The 23699-nt window shown below is 49.1% G+C and overlaps 1 protein-coding gene across 1 annotated transcript in view; it reads left to right on the plus strand.

The window, feature by feature from the left end:
• Positions 1-1521: 1521 nt before the first annotated feature.
• The window catches only part of COL17A1 (collagen type XVII alpha 1 chain), a gene marked incomplete at both ends in the record, with an annotated part of 38693 nt that continues 16515 nt past the window's right edge, over positions 1522-23699 (plus strand). Inside the window, 26 exons of the mRNA XM_084244638.1 lie at positions 1522-1573; positions 3762-3806; positions 4777-4881; positions 6169-6300; positions 7567-7614; positions 8456-8491; positions 9557-9604; positions 10982-11125; positions 12349-12507; positions 13041-13112; positions 14386-14457; positions 15164-15232; positions 16204-16365; positions 16746-16826; positions 17949-17993; positions 18865-19071; positions 19326-19547; positions 19924-19953; positions 20233-20259; positions 20610-20636; positions 20738-20800; positions 21445-21549; positions 22097-22159; positions 22797-22832; positions 23355-23408; positions 23626-23661. Of these exons, the coding sequence (XP_084100764.1) occupies positions 1522-1573; positions 3762-3806; positions 4777-4881; positions 6169-6300; positions 7567-7614; positions 8456-8491; positions 9557-9604; positions 10982-11125; positions 12349-12507; positions 13041-13112; positions 14386-14457; positions 15164-15232; positions 16204-16365; positions 16746-16826; positions 17949-17993; positions 18865-19071; positions 19326-19547; positions 19924-19953; positions 20233-20259; positions 20610-20636; positions 20738-20800; positions 21445-21549; positions 22097-22159; positions 22797-22832; positions 23355-23408; positions 23626-23661 (2140 nt within the window). The remainder of the gene's footprint in view (positions 1574-3761; positions 3807-4776; positions 4882-6168; positions 6301-7566; positions 7615-8455; positions 8492-9556; positions 9605-10981; positions 11126-12348; positions 12508-13040; positions 13113-14385; positions 14458-15163; positions 15233-16203; positions 16366-16745; positions 16827-17948; positions 17994-18864; positions 19072-19325; positions 19548-19923; positions 19954-20232; positions 20260-20609; positions 20637-20737; positions 20801-21444; positions 21550-22096; positions 22160-22796; positions 22833-23354; positions 23409-23625; positions 23662-23699) is intronic.

Below are 23699 nucleotides of genomic sequence, written 5' to 3' on the forward strand. Positions count from 1 at the left end.
TGCGAAGACCTTCTGTGGCTTCTCAGATCCAGCCAGCAGTTTTTCCATGATGCTTCATTCCTTGCCTAGAGCTGCATTTAAGAAACTCTGATGAGCAAGAAGTTGGCACATTCAATCAGGCCCTAAAGCTAACTGTGTTGATCTTGGTTCATTTCCCAGCTAGTTGACCAGCTGGTCTCCTCTGGTCTTGGTTTTCAGCAGAGATGTCACTCAGGGCCTCATTATGACTCTTATGGGTCCTCGACACTTCTGCCTTTGTGGATCCCTTCATTCATTTAAATAAAACGAAGTCAAAAACCCAACTTTTAAACCTTATATTTTGCAACTGCTTTGGAAGGATGCAATCCGGGTTAGATTATGTGCATTTTTCCTTCCAGTTTTAAAAAGAAATCAAAACATTGTTGCGGGTCCCTGAAAGGGACTGGGCCCTGTGCCCATCGCACCTAACAGGAAAGTCGGCACTTAAGCAACCTGGAAGGCAAAAAAGGTCAAAAGGAGAGATTTTGAAGCAAGGGGTGTAATTCTAAGATCCACTCTGAACTGTACTCAGGGTAGACTAGGAAGAAGGGGAAGGGAGGGGATTAGACAGAGCCACAGGGGAAGCCAGATTTCAAAGCCTTTCAGGACAGGGTCTGGAAACCACAGGAAAGAGAGCCCACTCGGGACAGAGAGTGGGCTACACTGCCCGGTGTTTAGCCTTGAGTCCCTCCAGCTGCCTCGCTCCTTGCTGTCAGCCCTGCCTCATTCCAGCTGCACTGCTGGACACAGGGGAAGGGCTCGCAGTGATTTTCCTTTCCAGAAGCAGAGTAGAGTGAAGGGAGAACACCGATAACACATGCAAACACATTTTCTATACATTTCCACAGACTTTACACATTTCCTTCACATTTTTTTCCTACTTATATCTGCAAATATATCTACGGGGCTGGGTTTGTTAGAAGGAAAAAGTTTCATATTGTGAAAATTTCCATACAAATATGACAACTTTAATGATTTTTATCCTGGTCTAAATCCATCAGACATCATCTCACATCTTACCTCCAAATAATGAAACATGAATGTCGTATATGTGTAGAGCTCCATATAGAACACTGAACATTATGGGATGCATCAGAATGATTAGCTGAAAGCGCTGAGTGCTTGGACAAAACCCTTCAGCTATTGGTGGCTTTGGCAAAAAAACGTGGTTCTACAGTCCATGGCCACTGAGCCACATCTCCTATGCAAGCCCTTCCTTTTAGTGCTCAACAGGAGGCAGCTTGGCCAACGACACTGTGAAAAATAAGATTTCCAGGGGAATAGATTCCAAAGGGGGATTCTGTTATAAGTGATGCAAGAAGGAGAAATGACTCTTGTAAAAAGTATGCACATGAAATAATTATGCCTTGAATTCTAGGTATCAAGTTTTTGGTTCTCAACGTGAATGGTAGGGACCTATACTTACTAAATGTGATGGTAAGAGTCATGAGTCATGGTCTGTCTAGCCCTTTTTTTTTTTTTTTTTGGGCAGGTGGTTATGGTATGGACGTAAACAAGAAAACCAAACAAGAAGGCACCGAAATCACCGAGAGACGTAAGAGCACATATATGTCATTATAAAGGCAATAAAACACTTGGAAAGACTAAATAATTCACTCCTAATTCTACCATAATTACTGCATTTTTTCTATTTTTATTTTTGTGTGTGTGCTTTTTAGTTAAAGAACCCTTTCTTTCTGATTTTTTCCACTGTATCTTTTAAAATACATTCCCAAGTAGATTTTATTCCTTCCTGTAAAATGACATTTCTAATTTTTAAATTAGCATTATTTGCCATCAAAATGTGTTCAGCTTTTAGTTCAAAGGTAAGGATTGCCATTTCAATGCAATTTTTGCAATCAATATTTTTAATGTCTGGACAGTATTCTTTTGGAATAAATTTGCCATGTTTTATTTAACCATTTCCTTATCTAGGGATACTGGGGGACAGAAAGAAACCCCATTATTACAGGAACAAGGTTGGCATAACAATAGTATCACAGTTGCTGAAAATTGAAAAAAGATACATTTCCTTTGTGAAACTGCCCAAATGATAAATTCAGAGACATTTAAACTGTCCCCGTAGCAACTCTAATTCTTTCACTTATCCTGTGACTTTCAAGTATCTCCAATAAAAAAAAAAAAAGTCTGACTCCACAGCCGTGGAACTTTAGGCTAAGAAATAATTTATTTTTATGTGTCAAAGAATCCCAAAGGTGCATACAATGAGAGGCTTAGTGAAAGCTCAAGGACTATTATTCAAATCAAGCTGCCATTTTAGTCTGAAAACCCATTTCCTTTTTATGCATTGAAAGCTGTTTCTGCTACATTCATAACCCTGTGTTCCTGCCAGGACAAGTTAACTAGGAAAATGCAGTGTGAAGGAAGAAGGGGTGAGTGGGGCGAGGGTAGTAAGACTGGTGTGAAATGGAGCCATTCCAGCCTCGAAGCTTAAAATGGCACAAAATGATCCTGCACCATCTCCTTCTACCCTTTCCTCCCTTCACCCTTAAGCCCCCATGCACACGTGCATGCACACCACGCATGCACATATCTGGGCAGGGCGCAAGTTTGCTTTCAAAGACCAGCGACCTCAGCAATTAGGTGCTCCTCCTTGTCCAGCACAGAGGGAGGTGGCAGGGATGGTCAAGGTCACTACCACAAAACTGACCCCACTATGGTTTCAGGGATCTACCCACTTTCCCATGAGAGAGGGGAAGGGTGACTCAGGAAAGCAAGCTGTCTTTCTTCTGACTGGCATTTAAAAATGCAGGAAGCTTTTATTCACTCTGAGGACCTAGCACCCTCACTCGGAGCCTAATGAAGCTCAATTTGGGAGACAAGGGGGCTGAATCTTTTTTTTTTTTTTTTAAAGATTTATTTATTTATTTATACAAGCACTGGGTACAGTCAGAAGCGCAGGAGGGTGAGAGAATTCACCAGAGCCAGAAAGGGGAACAGAACAGGCAGACCAATGAAATACACTGCAGAGGGGAGCAGCAGGCACGGCAGGAGAGGTCTGCGTGCCATGTGGGACCCTTGCCCGGTGGTCAGGGATCAAACCAGTGCTGCAGAGGCTGCGGGCAGCTTTGCAGCCCGGCGCTCAACCTCTGTGCCACCGGGGAGGCCCAAGGGGGCTGAATCTTCAAGTCTGTCATGACATTCACTATCCTAGATCTCACTAAAGACCAAGTGTGATTTCCCAGATCCCTACTTTCCCTCACCAACTCACACTTCGGGGTAGCCCAGGACAATTTAGAATGAATTATGATGCTCTTCAAACACCCCCAAATTCATACAAAAAGTACAAGATGATAATCATTTCACCGTATCAGGGTGAAATCAGCCAGAATGATGCACTGGTCCCAGCTGGACCAGTGACTATTGGAAAGGGGCAGGGGAGAACAACACTTGAGCAAGACTCAAGTGTCTGGTCCTCTGTCAAAGCAGATCCAGGCCTGGACTGGATGTAATTGCTAAAGAGAGACATCGATGCCAGGACGATTCTTTTCTCAAATCAGTTGGTAACTAACTACTTTTGGTGCCAAAGGGATAGTAACTTACTGTTCAGGTACAGTAAGCCACATTGTTATTGCACATATATTCATGTATGGTGGAGGAGGGCACGGACCTTCCAACACAAGTATGTAAGATTCTGAGCCCATCACAGACAACAGGCTTTGCCAAAAAGTGGGGGAATCAATGCATTAATTAGGATTCCATCTTTTCTTTGTCTTTTCTAGTCATCACGGAAACAGTAACTACAAGACTTACGTCTTTACCTCCAAGTAAGTGACTATCTCCAGAGCTTTCTTCTCAGTGAGTCAAGTGTGAAGGGTTCCACCTGGAATACTTTCTGTAAGGACTCACCCTCCTGCTGAGTAAATTCAAAATATCCCAAATCTTTTTTAACAGCTATATCAACATTCACTTCTATTCCACAAAATCCAGCAGTTTGAAGTGTACAATTCAATGGTGCCTAATGTATCTACAGAGTTGTGTAGCTACTGCAGTCACCTAATTGTGAGGCATTTCCATCACCCCAAAAAGAAACCCAGGGTCACTAGCACTCAGTCCCCATCTCCCTCTCCTCTCCCTAGCCCCTGAAAAACACCAATCTACTTTTCATCTCCATAGATTTGTCCTACCTGGACACTAAAATGGAAATCTCATCCAACCTGAGCATAGGGTGGGGAAGTCCAGTCAGACTTTGTATTGAATCCACATTTTTGTCAGGAGGCTCTTAGGTTTAGTGGATTCTGAAATGGAGGTCTGTACCCCCCTGGAGGCCTGGCTCACAGGGTGGGTGGGGGAAGGGGCCACATCAGCAGTTAGGGAGCAGCATGGGCTGCCAGATGGAGCACAGAGCTGTACTCACCCCTCCAACATTTCTAGGGGCTGCCACTTCTGGGGCACTGGCCAGGCATTTGGAAAAAATAAGCCTAACCCAGGCCCTGACCTCAAGCAGCTTCTATCACTCAGATGCCTTTTCTAATATTATATTTTCCTAATAAGCAATGTGTTATGCCTTACCTAGAAGACACTGCTTTTAAATATGGAAGAATATTTGCTCTTGATATCTGTATTAAAAACAAACAAAATGAAACATGGCCTCTTGCACTCTACAGTACAGTGGGGAAGGGACCCCAGTCAAGAGCGTCAGGGGAGAAAGCAGGGAAGGCCTCCACAGGGCTGGGGATAAGCGAGCCCCCAGGACTGACTCCACTGGTAAATTTTTCTTGCTCCTTGTTTCTGCAGAAGGAGGGACCAGCAATGGCTACGCTAAAACGGGCTCTCTTGGTGGAGGGAGCCGGCTGGAGAAACAGAGCCTGACCCATGGCAGCAGCGGGTACATAAACTCAAGTGAGTGCCTGTGAGCAGGAGAGCAGCGTGGGTGGTGGTGGGGGGGCGGAGAGAAAGTTGGGTGAGGAGTCCTGAGAGCAGGAGGAGGAGGTGGTGGTGGAGGAGGAAGAGGAGTACACTGTTTGCCATCCATTCTAAAAGCCCCAGGGAGCTGCATAAAGGACATGCAACCCAGCAAAGATGAGACTTTCAAGTCATCCGCATCTGAATCCCACTTAATGAAAATGATCCCCTTTTCATTAAGTCCCATTATAAATAATAATTATCAACAAGGCTTCACAGGGAGGCAGCTTCATTCCCACTAAATCATTGTCTTTGCACCATTTCTTAGAGAGGGGCGTGATGTCTGAGGGTTTACAATTTGAAAGAACAACAACAAAGGAAGCTTAACAATTAGGTTATGGTGCTAAGGCAACTTGGGGACATCCAATTCAACACTGTAGAGCTTCCTAGGGAAGCACTCTCACCACTGCTTTCAAAGAGGAACAATATCAGGCTTCCCTGGTGGTGGCCTAGGGGTTAAGTCTCAGCACTATGACCCCTAAAGCCTGAGTTCCATCAGGGCCTGGGGATGGGGGGGCTAGCCCATACATGGCACAGCAGCCCTCTTTTGTCTCCTGTCTCACCCGCTGCTCCTCTCAGGAGTGTATTTTAGTAAATCTGTCTATTCTGCTCCCCACTCTGTCTCTGGTGAATCCTCTCACGCCCTGCACCTCTGGCCTACACCCCTGATCGTCTATGCCAAAATTAAAAAAATGAGTAAAATAAAATTATAAAACAAAGCAAGGAAAAATGCAAAACAGAAAGCAGAAACCACATCCACAACACCTGAGGGCATTTACAAAATCTTGGAGCAACACTAGAAACCCAAGACACACAAGCAACAGGGCGCCCAAGGGAACAAGACATGCAAGCAACTAGGCGCCCAAGGGAAGCACCTGCCTTATCCGTTGAGGACCACTTTAGATCTTTATCTCCCAGCCCACCAGCAGCACCCTAGGATTAAATGCCAGGTCTTCAAAAGAAACCCCACCACAGCCTCTGGTCTCCACAGGCTCTGGCCACTTCCAGAAAGGACCAACCTACCTTCCAGAGTCAACCTGGGACAGGCAATGGCATTTATTTAAGGGCCCCAAAAGGCTGAGGCAGACCCTTTCCCTCCTCTCACTCCTGTAACGGGCGCTGTCCCCTGAGGATTCACTTCTGTTCATGCAGCCCATGAGAACACTTGGCATGGCCAGATGCTGCTGTGCTGACCAGAGGCTTTATGTCTCTTCCCACCTGCAGGTGGAAGCATGCGGGGCAACGCCTCCACCTCCAGCTACAGGAGGGCCCACTCGCCTGCCGCCACTCTTTCTAACTCTCCAGCCTCCACCTTTGAGAGGAAAACTCATGTCACCCGCCATGGAACATACGAAGGTAGGAACCTCACAGGCTTTAAAAGAAAACTACCTCTTCCCCAAGGAACTTGGCTTATCCTTCGAGGATTTAAGTGTTGGCCTCCTGTATTAGCCTGTATCTACCCCTCCCCTTCTCCCCATGTTTCCTTCATTTCTTTTCTGGACTCAGGTTTACTTGGAGGTTTCCCTGACTCATTCATTTGTTCATCCATTCATCCATTTACTCACTTTGTCAACTTGTATTTTATCAAGTATCAACCATGTGTTCGACACCATGTGGAATGCCTTGATGGATGCTTAAATGATCCATCTGTGGATCTTATCTTCAAGGAGTCTGTAGTGTAGTTTGTCTATAATAGAGAAGTTAAGGTGACAGATAAAAACTGCCATGCAAGCTAAGTCTTGTCCTTTCCAGCTGAGTCTTCAGGAAGGACTCAAAGGGGAGGTGGCATCTGAGCTGGGCCTTCATGATGTGAAGACTGTGATATCGCTGGAGAGCTGGAGAGCAGGGGTGTGCTGGGCTGCGGGGGCATCAACCCAGCAATGATAGGCAGGAGCCACAGGGCTTAGGCAATTAGCAGCAGTAGTGCTCTGTGAAGAGCACTACTGGGATTGAGGGACTTAGGTTTGGTGTTCAGTTAGGATGCCTGGACTTAATCCTACACACAGTGGGAAACCACAGAGATTTTTGAGCAAGAGTCAATCATGGTTGAGGTCCAACATTTGGACTATGGAAGACACATGCAGGAAGAATAGGGAGGAAAGAGGCTGACCACAGTGACAAGTTATAAGGTGATTGATAGTCCAGGGAAGGGACTACTTGATTGGGATTAGGGTGGAAGCAATGAGGCTAAAGGCAGAAAAATGATAATGTATTATAGGGGAGAAACTGACAGGTTCAATGGCTGATTAAATGGTGGGAAAAGGGAGACAAAGGACCCAGCGATTCCACTGAGATTTCAAACACAGGTGGTTGAGCTCATGATGGTAGCAGGTGGAGGCTGCCATGTGGGTGAGTTCAGGTATTTGTCCTGAGTTAGAGCTGCTGGCACAGCTGCCTTGTGGGGGTAACAAGTGGGTGGTGGGGCATATGAAGTTGATGCCCAATTTGGAATCATTCACAAAGAGATGTTAGCAGAAGTTGGAATATTGAAAGAGTTGGCGAAGGCAGATGGTATAAAAACAGAAGGGAGCAAAGGAAGACAGATGTCGTCGCGAGGAGAGGGAAGAGTCAGAGAACACACAGATGAGGCCATTTGTACTAAGTATTTTATCCTTTATCCAGGGAGTTCCAGTGGCAACTCTTCTCCTGAGTATCCTCGGAAGGAATTTGGTATGCACTTTGCTTATTTTCCAAAAAAAGGAGGCGCTGGGACAAGCGTCTGTGGGTGGGGGGACATCAGGAATTAAACAGATTCTTCTGAAGGAGTTTGACCTGTGCACATCTGCTTCCCCTTGCTCTTCATCCTGAAGCACCTGCAGGGGACTGTAAGCCACTCTAACTTGCTGTCATAAGCCTTTGTTCATGACACTATTGAAATAGCCACCTATTCATACAAGACTCAGGCTTGGACAGCTCGGCCTAAGGCCCAGCAATAGTTGTAGAATGTTTCCGCCCACAAGACTCAAAGAGCAGGGGTTAGAACACGAATGCCAGCCACCCAGCCTATCCCCACCACCACCACCACAGCTAGAGTCAGAGGGGCACGTTTTAGGTCCAGTGAGACCCCGGCTGTATCTTCACGTGGCCTGTGACCCACGTTCTTGGATTCTCACTGTTTATATGAATTGATGATAGGATCATGGATTGCACAATGATTATAATCTTATTTATTTGCTCATAGTGGCAAAACCTAAGGCAATCTGTAACAAAAAAACCATGGCAAGATCCAGCAGTCTTTGAAACAGCTGATGAATCATGCCCCCAAATGATTTCCCTAGCTGACTTAACACATGAAGTGTGAGCTAACTGGACATTCACCTAGCTAACTCAGTACCCAAGTGCACAGGGGCCTTGGCTATGTGATCATCTTTTATGAAGCATTCACTACCCTTAAAGGCGCCTACCTAGATATTAAGCCCCTTCCCCCATCCAACTAGATCTACCGCCACATCAGAAATCATTTAGCATGCCACCTCTTCCATGTGCCTGATTACTTTTCTTTGTTTCTCAGCATCATCTTCAACCAGAGGACGGAGCCAAACTCGAGGTGAGCTCTGGCGCCAGGTTCACTTCTGTTCATTCGACAAGTATTTTCTGAGCATCTAAGGTGTTCCCAGCCTTCAGCCAAGAAACGAGAAGAGTAGAAGGCCTGAAGAAGGCCTGCTTCCTGCCTGCCCTCTAGGGGCTCACAGCATCCTGGGAATCTACATGAGGGGATAGTTTTGACAGTGGTCCAATCAGCCACAGAGGCAGGATGAAAACACATGGTAATGACCACGTGACACAACTTGTTCCGCTATGGATCCCCCGAAGATGCTGGGCCACATCCGGTTTCAAGCCTAGTCTCCTGGTAGACTTTAACAAGATGTGCTGTAATTGCCTCCATGCACCAAAAAACAAGCAAAAGTCTTTCAAATTACTCCAGGGCAGGAAGGGCTCCATGACAGTTTTGTACCCTCCTCATCTGCCCCCAGGATAAGGCTCCAGGAGGGACACGTGGTCCTGGGGAAAGCTCAAGTAGCAAGTCTGGCCAGGGCGGTGTGGGGCACGTATGGGGCTGCACTGAAGGCAGAGCTCTTCACAGGCTCTCTCTGACCAGCCTGGACTTCTTATGGGCCTGTGTGCTGACACCCAAAAGTCGGGAACAAACCCATCACCCACAAATGTAGGATGACAGTAGAAAGATGCCAAAGCGCCACCCCAAGTTAACTGAACATGTTAAACTATCCACTTTCTGCCATTCCCACTTCTAAAGAGGCCAAAATGGCTAAGTAAACACAATAGGTTTTAGAATTCTATGGTCCAGGCAATTGGTGCATGGGCAAAGGAAAGGGGGTTAACCCTTGTTGATTGTTATGGAACCTCTCAGTTCAGCCTGGGATTTCATCAGAACATCTCCAGGTGGCTGCAAGGTGCGCAGTGGGCAGGTTGGGCAAGGGAGATGACATCTCTTTTTAAGCAGCTCTCATCCTGGGGACACTAAGGCTTCTTGTTCCCAGGACACAGAGCTCTCACGCAACCCAAAGATTCACCCACTGCTTGGAGCTCAGTGTCAGGCACTATGAGCCAAGCTTTTTCATTCACATCTCTCTTCATCTCTTCCCTTGAACAGAGAGTGAAATCCGAGTTCGACTGCAGAGTGCATCTCCATCTACCCGATGTAAGTGGTCACTGTCATGGTCTTGCTGAAAAGAAAGGCTCCAGGAAGCCAGGCTCACATGTGCATGCAAGTGCATGTGTGTGCATGTATATGCATGTGTGCGCTTTCGCTCAGCCATAAAATATCTCTAAGGTTCTTCTGGAGTTGGACCCTAGGCTAGGCGCAGGGGCTGAGGAGCTGAGTAAGTCACAATCCCGGAGCTTAGTATTTCACAGACTAATGGGAGACAAGTCACCAACTATGACCCTCAAGGAGCTCAGGGGGCAGGGGCCACAGAACACTTCCTGGGTTGGTATCGCTTAAAGGGAGACTGAAAGGTGGATCAGTTAGGCTCAGTGCTACAGGAGACTCTGAGGAACACATGATGAGACTTGAGAGGATAGTGCAGTGTGGCTGAAGGGAAAGGAGCAGGAGGGGATGCGATGGGATAGGAAAGATTAGAGGCGAGTCAGAAGTACAGTGTAATTTGAACTTTATCTCGAACATCAGGATTTCCCCAGTGTCTGCCAGGCTTAACTACTTTGTTCACGGTACAGATTATCTGACAACATTTGGAAATGAGTCAACTGTTAGGGCAGAAGCCAAGTACTAATAACAGGAGGAGAAAAAGTGGTCTGGGGCTCAGGAAACAGTCTGGATCCAAAGAGTGAGCGCCTGGGGCTCTGGGGCTGAAGCACGGCTTAAGGCCTTCTCACCCGAGTCCTTCCAGGGCGCGAGCCCTTAGGACAGAGTTCTCAGGAGAAGAGGTGCCTGGACACCCTCCAGTACATGCTGTCTGTAAATCTGTTTGTCTTCTGTTCCATACTGCCTTTGCCTGATGCCCCCCTCCTTCATGTACCAACTTGGTAGGCACAGAGAGCTTGCTACACCAGTTCACTTGCTACGAATATTACCAGCCATTCCGAACTCACATGAAAGCAGTAAAACATTTAGGCATTATGGGCCACAAATTCCTTTTGACACACTAGGAACATACAGGAGCTGACACCACCATTGAACCATTTGTTTTCAAGGGGCCTGGTTCTCTGAAGGCCCTGGGGTGTGTCTCCCCCAGTCCCACCTAGGATGATGGGCTTTTAGCCAAAGAATCACCTCTCTGCTGTCTGAGCAGATTCTAATTAGGAAATATCTTCTGAAGACTCTGACCTCCTTGTAGAGACACCCTACATATGAGACCATTAATATTACAAAGTACAGGCTAATAGGGTTATAAATTGACAAAGTGTAAAAATTAAAATGCTTAACAAAAGGTCCCCGCATGCGAAACAGGTGCCATCCTCCCTCGTATTCACAATGCTACAAAAGTTCCTCCGTCCACACTCAGACTCAGGAGAGGATCCTGGGCCCAGTGGGAAATTTCGGGCATTTTTTTTCCAGGGACAGAACTGGATGATGTTAAGCGTTTGCTCAAGGGGAGCCGATCAGCCAGCGTGAGCCCTACCCGGAACTCCTCCAACACACTCCCCATCCCCAAGAAAGGCACCGTGGAGACCAAAACAGTGAAGGCCAGTTCCCAGTCAGGTGAGTCCCACAGCCCCCAGCTGCCAGGGGAAAGGGAACAAGGTGGCGGGTTTGTCATGGCCATACCCATGGTGCCCTGGAACATGGCAGAGCCTTTGCCAAGCACTGAGCCTCTGTTTGTGCAGCGTGAAGATGTGGACTCTGCTCTTCTTCTCCATTTGGTCAACTATCCCGTGTGCACACTGTACATGGCTCTAGGCCCTAGAGCTCGACATCTCCTGGGAATATGATGGCCAGCTCCCCAAACCAGCTGGGGAAAGCTGGAGAAAGCTGTCATGTTTTCACTCACTCAGCAGAGATTCATCATGTGCCTCCTCTATGCCAAGGAGTAGGCACTGAGACAGGCACTGCCCTCAGGGCCTCTGGGGGTCAAACAGATACCAAGGGAGCAGTCAGGTCGAACGCGCACTGCTGGTGCTCACATACCCCTGCCTACAAGGGCAAGTAGGTTCTGTGGGAGGCAGGAGGAGGACTATACAGGCCATGGAAGGAGAGAAAGTAGCTTACTATGACTTGACACTAGCCTCTCATTCACCACTGAGAAAACCTTTGAAATTGCGATCTTTTGCTTTTTAATATAAAACCAAAATCGTGGGGGTACTTTATGACCCATGTGGCTAGCTGCCTCTCATAGAAGGAACAGGCAGAATAGGCTTCAGATTTGAAAAAGCATGAAAACCACCCCTTGGGGGCAGAGGGACCTTTACATCTTGTTGGGAAATGGGGATGTTTAAGGAGGGTAAAATGGGAAGGGGGGGCGCCATCCTGCAGCATGACCAGAGGGAGGGCTCCCCTGTCCGCACTTGCCAAGTGCCCAGAATTCCACTATGAGGGACCCACTGCGGGAGTGGGAGGTCTCATCCACTGCTCCCTCCCATGCTTGAAGGTAGAGTCAGCAACAGACCATTGGTGAGACCAGCACTAAGACAGGGGAGGAAGCTTAGGAGGAGAAATGGGTGGAGTCCAGAATAAAATTTGTCTACTTCAAATGTCACCAAGAGCCAGCAAGAACTGATGTCTCATAAGAGATCAAGTGCTCACCAGCTCTGAGATTTCAGATGTAAGTGGGATGACCCCAGTTACCCTGAATTTAGGGAGTTCCTGGGACACAAAACCTTCAAGATTAAAACCAGGAAAGTCCCAGCAAACCCAGTCAAACTGGCTTACCCCAGCACAGGGTGGATTTGTCTCTCACTGGGATGTGTGCGCATGTCTGTTTCCAGTATCCGGCACCTATGATGTGACCGTCCTGGATGCCAACCTTCCCTCCCACGTGTGGTCCTCCACCTTGCCAGCGGGGTCCTCCATGGGAACCTATCACAACAACATGACAACCCAGAGCTCGTCCCTCCTCAACACCAATGCCTATTCTTCAGGCTCGGGTACGTGGCGCGGCACACACCCTCTCTCACCCCCGCCCCTCCACTCTGTGCATGGCTGCTGAATGTTCAGCATCCCCCAGCCTTCAGTTCAATTCAGTCTCCAAGCTGTTTCATCCAGTGGGTCCTTTACAGAAAGGACTGGATGGCACAGTATATACAGAAGAAGCATCATGAGAAAGAATGTGAAAATGGATGCAAGAAACCGAATTTCACTCCATGTGGATCAACTCTGTAACCATGAGCAAGCTGTGTGACCTCTGGGCTTCGAGTGCTTTCTCTGCACAATGGGGTCACTGAAAGAGGGAACCAGATGTCCATTTGCAGCCTGACCAAGCCAAGACCACCTCCTGGCTATGACCCAAGCATACCAAAGACTACAGTTTGGCTCTATGCTGCAAGGCGAGAGTCCAAGTTTTTCCAAAAAACAAAAATTTAACAAACGGTTTTAATACAAGCCTGGCATTGCTTCCTCTGCTTCTCTATCCCTGATCTGGGCCGGCTGCCCCCTTACCAGCCTGTCTTCTCCCCTGCAGTCTTTGGGCTTCCGAATAACATGGCATCCTGCTCTCCCACTCTGCACCCTGGACTCAGCACCTGCTCCTCAGGTCAGTGCTCACAGCTTGAATCACCTTTTCCAGGCACTTTGCTTAAAAATAGGGATTGTCCCATCTAACAGGGAGAACAGAATGGTTTCTAGAGAGACTTCTTTTTGCCCAAGAGTGTGAGGACTTACTTCCATGCACACAGCAACGCAGGAGCAGCAGGCAAGGAGCTGTGTCAGGAGGCACAGAGCCGGCCTCAATGCAGCTCAGACCCCAGGGAGTGTTCTAGAGGAAGGGACCAGGGATCCCTTTTCTGCTTATTCTGTGCTAGTCCCCTTTTTTTGTTCTTTTCTTAAGAGGTAGGAAAAAGAAGCCCAGGGGCTAAGAGGCAGAGCTTAGGACCTTTTCAGGTGAAAAGCATTAAACTAGAGGCTTTAATTTCATTTAATTTAAAATGGGTATCTGTCCATTTTTGAAAAACATTTACTAATTCTATTTCTACATTTACGTACAAGCTATTGCAATGTATAAGTTACCAGCCCACACCTTTTCTAAAAGTAATCTGCCTTCTTGTGATATAGTGACTAATGAATACAGATACGACCACTAGATCACTACATAGTTGTGATGATGTGGTCCTATAACGATGTCTACGTGACTGGCATATCTCAAGTGCACATTTAGTGTTCCCACTTCTTCCTCTGCCAGACTGCTTCAGAAGGGCCTGGCTGAAGATGGGCTGCTAGGGGAGCCATGATCTTGGGCTCCAAACCCTGGACAGGCTGGAAGAAGAGCAGCTGCTAACTAGGGAGGAATGAGCTTTTGCACTTTGTTAAACACAAGCCACCAAAGAGCCTTTGAAATCATTAGCAGGGCAGGGGGTGTGATTTGTGTGCATCAGGAGAAGGAAGAGTTAGTTACAGGGAAGTCTAGGGTCTGCCAAGTCTGAGCCTCATGCAAGCCCAGTGTTTCCCACACCCACAGTTCCCACACTGTGCACATGGTGCCCCAGAAAGCAGGGAACCCCTGGGCTATTTTTAAATTAAATTTTGAGGGATACAGTAACAGCTGTCAGACTCCATGTGAACTGCTACTAAGAAGAATATGGACCTAGCTGTTACATGGAACTGTTAGTAACTTGACCAAGGGTAGGGCATAAAATTTGCTTTTTTGCTAAGAGTATGGGAGCTGAGGACCTTGGGGAATCTCTGTCATGTGCAAAGGCATTTATCATGAAAGTGGTTTGGGGAGCTTCATGGTTGCGGGGAGAGGCTGCCTTAGCTGGGGGGGCCTCTTCTGTGCACCTGCACTTATCTGTCCTTAACCCCATTCACAGTGTTTGGAATGCAGAACAATCTGGCCCCCAGCTCGACCACCCTGTGCCATGGCACAGCCACCTCGTCTACAGGTTTGTAGTGGAGGGTTAGCGCCTACGGGCTGCTGACAGCATGGGTTTGCAGCTGCAACTCATTAGCAGCGCTTTTCAGCAACTGATTAGAGGGACCAAAAATGTTCCTGAAAATCAGTGGATCTTTCCCACCAAAGAAATAGCCCTCCATCCCCCAAGATGCCAGTCTTGATCATTTCTGGCTCAGACATGAGTGAAACCACAGGAACCCTGTGTTGTGGTGTCCCCTGCATATCCCCACATCTACCTGCCCCAATCGTCTGCCTGATTTTACGGTGCACCCCTTGCTCAAAGTGGGGGGAGGGGAGAAAGGATTTGTTGGTCTCAGCCATTGCACCCAACTTGCTTACTATTTATTTGGTCTACAGCAGCCTAGGAGACAGCATGAGTCAAGTGCAGCATAGATGTTAGGGTTGTAGGGGCTCAAAAGCAGGGAAATGTGGGAGGATCTAGGAGGACCTTATAGAGGAGGTAGCCTTTGGAATGATCCTAGGTGAGTATTATACCAAAGAAAGTTCATTCTAAATCCTTGTTGCTGCACTGTGGCTAGAGACAGTTGATTTTGTTTTTCTTTTTATTAGTAGTCATTATCATCTTTCTCTCACTGGGGGAGGCTCCTGTCTGCCAGGGCTGCTCAGGCTGCTCTAAGCTGCATGGAGCTGTCTTTCTAGGCTGGCCCTGCTGACTCAGTGCTCCTCTCTTGCAGCCTATGGTGTGAAGAAAAACATGCCCCAGAGCTCTGCTGTTGCGAGCACTGGTGTGTCCACCTCTGCTGGTGAGTGCTGTGCCCAGGTTCCAGGGCAAGGCTGGCATGCAGGGAAAACTGTTCTGCAGTGACACATGTTTTGGAGGAAGGGATATACCCCACTGGTGCCTGAGGTCCACAAACTCAGCACCTCAATGGCTCCCGGTTGTTTTCATGAGTGATCAGAGATAGGCAAACCCCTGGCCTCACACAGACCTTCCTGTCCCTTGGACTGGCTTGGGGTCAGGCACCCTAGCCCCACCCTTGTCTGGAAGCCCCTGTTCTGGTCCTGTTGCCTGTCATGCATCACAGAGCCAGGGAGCTCTCTAAGTTGCCAAACCTTTCCTGCTTTCAAATGCTTAGAATTATCCACTTAGGCACAGGGCACACGTGGGCTATTTCCTCCATTGCTCGTATCTGGTCTGTTTCCTTCCAACTGACAATTCATTAATTCAAAGAATATTTACTCAGCACCTGCTCTGTATGGGACAGACAATCTTCTGAGTGCCCAGGGTACAGAGATGACTAAGGCAGGCTATATTCCTCCCCTCACCCAGCTAAAAATTCCAGTGGAGGGGACAGATAAATGAGTGGGCAAAGGATGCGCGGTAGATGCATCAATTGGGAAGAAGTAGGTGAGGTGGCATCGACAGCAAGTGTGTGTGGTAAGGGAGATTCTTCCCAGGACACTGACATGTAGGGCCTGCAGGCAAGAAATGAGCCATATTAATTAAAGCCTGCCAAGGGGGACTCTTGTTCTTTCACTAAAGACCCTACACTGCCCACATAGAAGGCAGCTTGGAAGCCCAGCCTCCTGATGGACAGGCCCAGCCAGGCAGAGCAGGGTGTCTGTGGTCCCCAAAACCTTTCACAGTAATCACTGTCACATTGGGAGACCCTCCAGTACACCTGCTAATCTCTCTTTTCCTCCACCTCTGCTCATTTCTCCCCCTCCCTTCTCTGGTGCCTGCACCTCTCTCGCCCACTCCCTTCCTGTCCAGCCTGCAGTACAAGCGTCCAGAATGATGACCTCTTGCACAAGGACTGTAAATTCCTGATCCTGGAGAAAGACAATGTGCCTGCCAAGAAGGAAATGGAGCTGCTGATCATGACCAAGGACAGTGGGAAGGTCTTCACTGCCTCACCCGCCAGCATTGCTGCAAGTACGAGGCGCCTGGGGAATCGGGTTCAGAAGAAAGGCAGACAGTACAGGAGACTGAATGTCCTAGCACGGTGGTTAGAGCCATTTCAATAATGAAAGCACAGTCATCCCATTGAAATGAAAAATACCTGCCCAGCTAGGTGTCCCAGGTTCGGCCTTGAATGCAGACAAGCCCAGAAAATTCTAGCAAACAACTCCCAGATGGGTCTTTGGATAACAGCAAGTCTCCTAGCTACAAACATAGGTCCAGACAATTACCCTGGGAAAGCTGGGCTTTCTTCCTATCAGGACAACCATTATCTCTCCAGATGGGAGAGGATAGGTGGTGGGTTTGAAAGTGTGGGGAGACAACACTCTGGATTATCATGGTTGTGTGCACAGCTTCTTTTTCAGAGGACACCCTAAAAAAGGAAAAGCAAGCGGCCTACACAGCTGATACCCACCTACTATCAGAAACTAATGGTAAGAGCAAACCTGATGACTGTAAGCCCAAATTCCAGCAACCCACATTCCATTCATTTGTCTTCTGAAACCTTGCTACTCCAAGAGTGGTCCCTGGACCAACAGCATCAGCAACTCCTGGGAGGTGTTAAAAATGTGGACTCCCAGGCCATGGCCTAGAAAACACTCAGTCAGAAGCTGCATGTCCAGTGCTTCCCTAACTGATATGTGTGTGTACGTTACTAAAGCAAGGAACCCCCAAAACCTATCCCCCCACCACCATGGCACATCTGACATCTACAAATGTGAATTTTTTCTTACTTACCACATCCTCCCATAATTTTCATACTTCGCAAAGCACTTGCAAGCTTTCTTTTTGTTCTTCTTCCCAAATATCCAGATTCTCTCCTGGGTAACTGCACTTCTTTACACGCTCTGGCTTCTGTTGATTCTTTCCAGATCACTGTACAAGGAGGTCTGTAAAGGAAGGAAATGTTAAGTCATAAAACATTTTTAGATAATGCAAATTAAAATTGGTTCAATCCTGACAATACTTGGCTCTACGTCTTCCAAGTTAAAGGTTTCTTATATTTTAGGGGCAGAGGTGGTATGGTAGAGCCAAAACACTCTTTTCAGAATCTGATGAAAGCTGAAAACAATTTTCCCAGAAAATCCTACACTTACCCACAAACACTCAATGGTCAAATAGTTTCAGGTACTCAAGGACAGTCTGCCAAAGCCTTTCTTGCTCCTGGGTTCCCTTCACCCCAGTGAGGGTCTGCAAAGTCCCTTAACCAGAAATTCAAGAGTCACTTCTCACAAGCCCTTCACTGCCTGAATGCAAAGGCAGCCCCTAATATGGTCCAAAAATGTTTTGGACTTGAGAAGTTTAAGGTCACAAGAGGGTTTAAACACCTTTTTCTACCAATAATTATTTGCCAAGTATATTCCCTCATGGAATTATTGCAAATATCAGATCAGTGAGGACAGAGTTAATGGCTTTTAACTCCTATATGGTGCTGTTCTGCAAGGTACCTTGGGGGCAGATTTACTAAAGTCCTGCCCTAGATCCACAGGCATGCAGTTATAAACTCCACTTTAAAAGCTCAGGTCAAAACTGTGTTCTTGGTGTTTGATTTTCAGGAGACTTGAAGACTGTGTCCACAAAGGGCAAGGCAGCTGCCTCAGGTGAGTGAACCAGCTGGTGAGTGGAGCACATAGCAGCCCCCAGCCTGGAGACTGTGCACACACAGGCATAGGGTTTCCCTGAAGGCAAAGGGGGCAGTGCAGGGCACAGGCCTGGGCTAGAAGGGGCTGCAGAGGCAGCTTAGCTCAGGGGATGGTGCGCCAGCCCTGCTACCCCTGCTGGGCACCCACCATCTGCCCCAAGGTCCAGGGTCTCCTACTATAGCACAACACAGGACCCCACATGCTCCAAGCGGACTGAGACCACCCACACCTTCAGCCTCATGCACTTTTCCTCACTGGCTCCCACAGCTGTGAGGGCAGCATATCAAGGGTCAGCATCCTATTTGAGGTACTAAAAGCCCTTTCCCCTAAAAGACAGTTTCCTGGGCAGCCCTTAGTCTGAGTACAGCTCTGGCACGGCTGGGATCAAGGAGAGGTGGAGATGGGAGCACTTTCACTTTGAATCTAATAAAATGCAGGCAGATCAGTGCTCACAATCAAGATTTATAAATATAAATCAAGGGCTACCTGAGAGATTGGCCTGCAAATCTACTTACTTTACATGCCTTGGCTCACTTCAACAATGCTCACATGAAGTAGGTAAACACAGTTCCATTTTGTAAAAATGAAACGGGTAAAAATCGACCTCAGGGTCACACAGCTTGAGCCCAGGATTGTCAAACCTGTGCTTTTTACCAGCTATGACGTTGTGTCCATGCCAGGAGCCAGCCCCATGCTTTTCAAAGCTGCACAAGAACCAGAAAGCCCCACTCACATCCACTCAGGCTCACAGGAAGTCACCAAAAGCCAGAAGGAAGGAAGGAAGCAAGAGCCGCCTGCATCTGCCTTACCCCACCCGTCTCTTCCACAGGAGCCCATGGCTACAACCACATCGGTGGTGGTGGCGGTGGAGGAGGAGGAGGCATTAAAGGTGGTGGCGGCGGCGGAGGGGGATCCTGGGGGGCAGCACCAGCCTGGTGCCCCTGTGGCTCCTGCTGTAGCTGGTGGAAATGGCTGCTGGGCCTGCTGCTCACCTGGCTGCTGCTCCTGGGGTTGCTCTTCGGCCTCATCGCTCTGGGTACGTGCCGACGGTGGCCCCACCGCCTGTTCAGATGGGTAGCAGCAATCCCGGGGTCGGGGGCCAAGGGACACGAGGTCATTCATCAGCAGAGGCTCCATGTTGGTGCAGATGAGGAGACTGAGGCAGATGGACTGTAAATACCCCAGGAAATTTCCTCAGGGGCAGGAGGAAGCCCCACAAGCCCTGTGTCCCATGCTGGCAGGCAGTGGGCCTCGCAGGCTGACGCGGGCCCCTCGGTCTACCCGTTTCAGCCGAGGAGGTGAGGAAGCTGAAAGCGCGCGTGGACGAGCTGGAGATGGGGCAGAGAAACGTGCTGTATTTGAAGGAGGAGATAGAGAAGAGCAGCAAGGACAAACTGCAGGGGGTGGCACCCGGAGTGGGGGCCGTCGCAGGGTCCACCGGGCTGGACGGCGGCAGTCAGGAGGCCCTCTGGCTATTTGTGAGGAACAAGCTGATGACCGAGCAAGAAAACGGTGAGCGCGCGGCGGGGCGGAGGGCTGGCCCTATGCGGACCCCTGGCCTGTGGCGCCCGGCTCAGGGGCTCACAGACGCCCCCATTCACCTTCCCGCGGCCGCTGGACAGAGGGAACCAGCACCCGGGTCCCACTTTACTGCTGGGAGAACTAAGGCCTGGGGGTGGGGGGGGCCCCTGGTCTCACAGCGAGCTCACTTTCTAATCTGACCAGCCTCAGCGTCTTCCGGGATCTCTAGGAAGCCCTTTCGCGCTTGTGCGCATGCGTGCGTGCGTGCGTGCTTGCGTGTGCGTGCGTGCGTGCGTGCATGTGTGCACCTGCTCGCGCGCAAATCCGCATTTGTGTGCAGCTAATTCAGGTTTCGTTTTTCTTGTAGGAAATCTGCGAGGAAGCCCCGGCCCGAAAGGTAACGTCGGGCATGAGCCGTTCCCCGGCTCCTGCCTCCATGAAAGCTGCTCTGCTTTCATTTCCCCAAGTTGAAGGATGAACAATGGAAAGAGCCTGTTGGGAGGGTTGAGCTGGCTTTGCAGTCCTATTTTGGACTAGGACAGGCCCTCAGGCATCACCCAAGAGAGGCCCAGCCGCATGCCCAAGGGACTGGCGGGTGCACCGGGTGGGTTATGGACTGCCCGTTGGTCCTCCGTTCTCACCTCAGCTCACAGTTTTCCTGTTTTTCTGATTTTAGGTGACCCAGGAAGTCAAGGCCCTAAAGGTAAATAAAACACGAGAGTTTTAAATCTTAGATATTCCTGAGGGTTGCCCATTTAAAGCCACCCCAAGGGTCAGCCTACTTGAACCTGAAATTGCCATGACATATAGGACACCCAGTTAAATCTGAATTTCAAATAAACAACATTTTTTTCACTCTTAAGTATGCCTCAAATGTTACATGGGGTGTACATATATTGAAAGTTTCTTTGTTTATCTGCAATTTGAATTTAACTGGGCAGCCTATTATTTTATTTGTTAACTTGTCACTCCTACCTGATCTCCACCAAGGCTTCTTAGGGAACTGTCCAGAGCTCTTTGACTGATGTTTCTCTTTTATCTCTGTTCCCACAGGAGATAGAGGACTCCCTGGGATTCCAGGTGTGTAATATCTGGTGGTGCCACTACTATTGTGGGTGCTCAGTCCTGGCTCCCAGGTGCTGCCAGGAAAACATGGCTGAGGCCTTCTTGTGTATCCACAGGCGCCCCTGGGCCCTTGGGCCACCCAGGTCCAGAAGGACCAAGGGGACAAAAAGGCAGCGTGGGTAAGAATCACCTTTCCCATTTATGCATTCATTTCCTCATCCGTTTATAAATACTTAAGTGCTTACTTGGGTCAGGCCCTGTTTTAGGTGCTGGGGAAACATCAGTGAATTTGGGTGGAGAGAGACAATAGACACGATAGATTAGAGAAGATATAGCAAGTTAAGTAGTGGTTCCTGAAATAGGAAAGGTAGGGTGTTGGGGCATCAGGAATGCTGGAATGGGGTGGGGGTGGCTGACATTTTAAATAGGGCCATTAGGGATGGCCTTCTAAGAAGGTGCCATTTGAGCAAAAAAGTTGAAGAGGGTAAGGGATGGCATGAGACATGAGGAGGTCTAGGGGAATCATTCCAGGCAGAAGCAGCCATGGGACCCAGGGCAAGAGGGGGTGAGTGAGGCAGACCATACGGGGCCTTGGAGGTCTTGTAAAGAAGTTGAGAAGCCATTTAAGGTTTGGTGCAGTGGATGAACACCATCCACTTTCATTTGGATTCTGGGTTGATCCTGGGCTGCAGGGGCAAAGGAGACGCAGGGAGGTCTGCTCAGAAGCTTCAGGCTGGCGCCCAATCAGCAAGGTGCTGCCACAGAGCCCTTAGCATGGTCCAGGGCTCTAACTCTGAGGGGACCTTGGCTGCTTTGTCTTTAGGAGAGCCTGGTATGGAGGGGCCCATGGGCCAGAGAGGGCGAGAAGGCCCCACAGGACCTCGTGGTGAACCAGGACCTCCTGGGGTTGGAGAAAAAGGAGACACAGGTAAGAAGTGATTCCTTCACCTGGAGAGTAAGCAATATCCGTGTGTCTTCTGTGTGTCTTCCTCCCTCCTTCATTCACTAGCACTGGCTGAACGCCTGCCTTAAGCCAGGTCCCTGAGGAGACAGTGTCTAAGGAGGGGCAGAGGCCAGGCTGTCAGGTCTGGCCTAGAGCTGAGAACCTGCAGTGCTCAGAATCCATGGAGAATGTGGTCCTGGGGAGAGTGGAGTAGCTGGGAGGCAGGCAGGGCTTTCCCCAGGAGAGTGGGATACAGGTTTTGGATCCTCTCATGACAAGAGCTGAGCAGGGAAGGAGGCACAGAAAGCCCAGACATGGGCCCAGCCAGAAATCCTCTCAATGCTGAGAGATTAAAAATTTCAAGAGGTAGAAACCAAAGGTGTGGTGTGGATTCACAGCTTCATGAAGGCAGTAAATGTATCAGAGAGCACAAGTCAAGGACTTCATGGGTGGGGAGCATCCCCCCATACACCACCAGGCTGGGTGGACAAACCAACTGGGGGACTCTCTCAGAGTGTTCATTTCTCCCCAGGGGCTGCTGGTGAACCGGGTATTCAAGGCCCACCTGGTGTCCCAGGTTCTGTGGGTCCCAAAGGTAAGTCAGGTACCCAGAAGGGTACCGGGGAGGCAGCTGTGTCCAGGATGGACCACAGAGCTCGAAGCTCGGGGGCCCAGACATCCATAATCCCTGATCCCAGGTCTGTGCAGGGGCGATGGGCCCAGGGAGCATCCCCCCACAAAGGGATCCCTGTGGGTCAGAATTGGGCTGAATTTTTAGTCCCATGGTAGATTTGGGCCACATATCTATGTCACTTCAATTGCCCCATTTTGTGTCCCCAAGTGTATGGATGGATCAGAAAACCAGAAGGCAAACAATTTCCTCACCTAGCTGGGGCCCAGATGCACATATTTGAAAGCAACATGTCCAGACAACCCAGGAGGAGGTGGCCTTCTCACTGTTTGATGCCTCCCTGGTCACCTCTTGTCCCTACCTATGGCCCAGTCCAAATGCTTTACTCTGACCCGCAAGGAGCACAGGGTCTCTGTACCCACCAGCTGAAGCTCTCTCCGTAACAATGACCTTGTCCTGGCTAGGGGATGCGAAGTACATGAGCCACATGCGCACAGAGCCCCCACCTGCACGTGGCTCAACTCTCCCTCCACCTGCCCTTCAGCATGGGCTCAGAGTCCCTGGCCTGCACCTAACTGTCTGATAATTGTCTCCTCCTCAGGTTCCAATGGTTCTCCTGGCCCACGAGGTCCCCCAGGTCAGTGTGTTGTTGCTTCTAAATAGATACTGGGGTTTTTTTGGGTGTGTGTGGGAGGGGGAAAGATATTAAAGGGAAAAGCAACCATTTTTTAATGCACAAGAAGCAGCTCTAAGGAGTGCCTTCTGGAGACCCACAGTTCATGCCTGCATGTTTCTAAGCAAAGCACCTGCCTCTCCCTCATCCCTTGTGAGCCACAGAGCTGGTCTTGCTATCTCAGGGATCTCGAGCTGCAGCCCAAGCTGTAAAGCAGGTGCCCTTCTGCTAGGGTGTCCTGAGGTGTCCTTATGTCCAGGGCCTGGTAACCTCAGGGGCAAAACTGGGCCAGGATGATATCGCAGGGATGTGAGTCCCTGGAAAGCAGCCCTTGAACTTTTGCTCCAGGATTTCTGTGTACCCGTGTGTGTGTGTGTGTGTGTGTGTGTGTAAGTGGGTGTGTGTGTGCGCACACACTCATGTGCATGCCTACCCCTTTCAAAGTTGGGGACACAGCTCCACCTGCTTGATTTCCTCTGTTTGCAGGCTCTGTGGGTCTCCAAGGGATCCGAGGTGAAGTGGGCCTCCCTGGTGTCAAAGGTAAGCTTGGGGGAGGAGCCCAGGAAGGGAGATGATACTCGTAGATGCCTCTCACTCCAGAAGGAGGTCAGGGGCAGGGAGGGCCTGATGAGCTTGCAAAACAGCCTGCCAAGTTCATGGGTGTGTGAGGACTGGGGAGGTGTTCAGACCCAGACACTGTCCCTTCTTAGTCCTCCCCGTCAGGGCTCTTTACTCCAAAGTTCCTATTTTTTTTCAGGTGACAAAGGGCCTATGGGACCGGCAGGACCCAAAGGTATGTTGCTGCTCCCAATGCTACTTAGACATCCCCAG

Source organism: Talpa europaea (genome assembly GCF_964194135.1).
Source record: "Talpa europaea genome assembly, chromosome: 10".
NCBI classification, from domain to species: domain Eukaryota; kingdom Metazoa; phylum Chordata; class Mammalia; order Eulipotyphla; family Talpidae; genus Talpa; species Talpa europaea.